Raw genomic sequence first — 2321 nt, forward strand, 5'->3', positions numbered from 1 at the left:
ATATGAATGATGTACTTATGTATATAAGTAAATTGATATAATGTTATTGTGCAATGATATCAGTCTTTGCACTGTCTTCATACCTAATCGTTATTCCTAGTGTTATAGTACGTAAAGTACGTTTAGTGAACTCAGTCGTCACTCGTCAGTTGTCACAGACCGAGCCACGCGTTAATTTTGTTTGGATAACGTTTTATATTCATAATCGATTCAAAAAAAATCCGTGCTTTTGGGATAATGGCGTATAAAAAACGAAAAGTCGATTCTGAGTGTCGTCTGTTTAAAGAAGAGTGGACTTGGAAATACTTTTTTACGGAATACAACTGTAAGCCAGTATGTCTTATTTGTAATGAAGCAGTGGCGGTATTTAAAGATTTTAATCTTGCTCGTCATTTCAACACCAAACATTCAAAAACTAAATATGCTTTGATGAATGATGCAGAAAAAAAGGTTAATGCGGAAAACCTAAAAAAAACAATATCTACTCAACGGAATGTGTTTATAAAGCAAAATACTGCTCAAAAGGCCTCTACATTGGCTGGATATGTTGTGGCTTATAAAATAGCTAAAAATAACAAACCATACTCGGAAGGAGAATTTGTAAAAGATTGTATGGTGAGTATGAGTAAAATTTTATGCCCAGAAAAAATTAAAGAGTTTGAGTCTGTCAGTTTATCGCGAAAAACAGTAACAACGCGAATTGATGCCATTGCATCAAACTTGTCGACTCAATTTAGGCAAAGTATAGAAAACTTTAAATATTTTTCCGTGACGATGGACGAAAGTACGGATAGAAGTGACACTGCTCAATTATTAATCTTCATTAGAGGCGTTGATAACGAATTTAATATTACTGAAGAGCTAGCTTGTTTGCAATCGTTAAAAGGAAAAACGACGGGGCAAATAATTTATAACGAATTTTCCGAAGGTCTCCAAAATTTAAATGCGCCTATTTCAAAATTATGCAATATAACTACAGATGGCGCCCCAAATATGGTCGGAAAAAACGCGGGATTTTCAGGTATTTTTCGGAACCAGAATCCTAATCACGATGTTGTATTTTTACATTGTATAATTCACCAGGACGTCCTTTGTAAAGCTGCAATAGATATTACCCATGTACTTAATGTGGTTTCAAAACTAATTAATACGATTCGATCTCGGGGATTGGTACACCGACAATTCCAAGAATTTCTGGTTGAAGTCGACGCAGATTATTCTGACCTTCTTTACCACACGAAAGTAAGATGGTTAAGTTGTGGATATGCATTTGAACGGGTTTGGAATTTAAAAGAGGAAATACAAGATTTCTTAAAGAATAAAACAGACAAATGGTCCGATTTCCAAATCTTCGAAGACAAAGATTGGCGTACCGATTTTGCATTTTTTACTGATTTGCTCGAACACTATAACAAATTAAATAAAAAATTACAAGGAAGGAACCAATTTATAGATGAGACTTGGGGTTGTTTGAAATCATTTAAAACTCAGCTTTTTCTGTTTCATAACTGCATGGCGAAGAACGACTTAACTCACTTTCTACGTTTAAAATCCATGTCACCAGTGAGAGAGAACAAGATAAAAGAATACAGTCAGGCGTTGAAAAAACTTCACACAGAATTTCAAACTAGATTTCAAGATTTTAAGAACATTCAATCATCGCTAGATGTTTTCTCGATGCCATTTAATGTAGATCCGGAAAATGTATCTGCAGAATTACAATTGGAAATTATTGAAATGCAGTGCAGTACCCATTTAAAGCAATTGTTTTTGAATTCCACAAAACTAGATTTTTATAGAGCACTGCCGAAAGCTGAATTCCCAAAGATAATTGCTCATGCCCAGAAAATGATGGCGATGTTTGCGTCGTCTTATGTGTGCGAACAGACTTTTTCGACCATGAAATTGCAGAAAAACTCAATCAGAAACCGATTGACTGATGAACACCTTTTCTCTCTGTTGAAAGTTGCTTCGTCACAGCTGGAACCTGCTTTTGAAAATATTGTGGAAAATCAAAAACAATTTCATATGTCTCACACGCCTACCATGGTTGGGCCTTCGAATAAAAATTAAATTGATTATTTTTTAAGATAAAAGGTAATTTGTAACATTTATGTGTAATGCTGTAAAGTTTTTATAATATTAAATGGTTTAAAGCCTTAATACAAAATGCATTTTTTCTATAATCCTGGCCCTTCTCTAGAATTTCTTAAACTTTGTGGCCCCCCATTAAAAAAGTTTGCCCACCACTGGTTTAAAACAATCAATCACGACTATAGGTCCACGTTTTTTATAATTTATATAGTCTAATAAAGGATAGC

General features: G+C 34.1%; 1 protein-coding gene across 1 annotated transcript; it reads left to right on the forward strand.

The window, feature by feature from the left end:
- Nucleotides 1–237: 237 nt before the first annotated feature.
- On the forward strand, nucleotides 238–2073 carry LOC126897448 (general transcription factor II-I repeat domain-containing protein 2-like). Its single transcript, XM_050671035.1, has one exon. The coding sequence runs from the start codon at nucleotides 238–240 to the stop codon at nucleotides 2071–2073; it is 1836 nt and encodes a 611-aa protein (XP_050526992.1).
- Nucleotides 2074–2321: the final 248 nt, after the last annotated feature.

Source organism: Daktulosphaira vitifoliae, unplaced genomic scaffold, assembly GCF_025091365.1.
Source record: "Daktulosphaira vitifoliae isolate Bord-2020 unplaced genomic scaffold, ASM2509136v1 Scaffold_2, whole genome shotgun sequence".
Classification (NCBI taxonomy): domain Eukaryota; kingdom Metazoa; phylum Arthropoda; class Insecta; order Hemiptera; family Phylloxeridae; genus Daktulosphaira; species Daktulosphaira vitifoliae.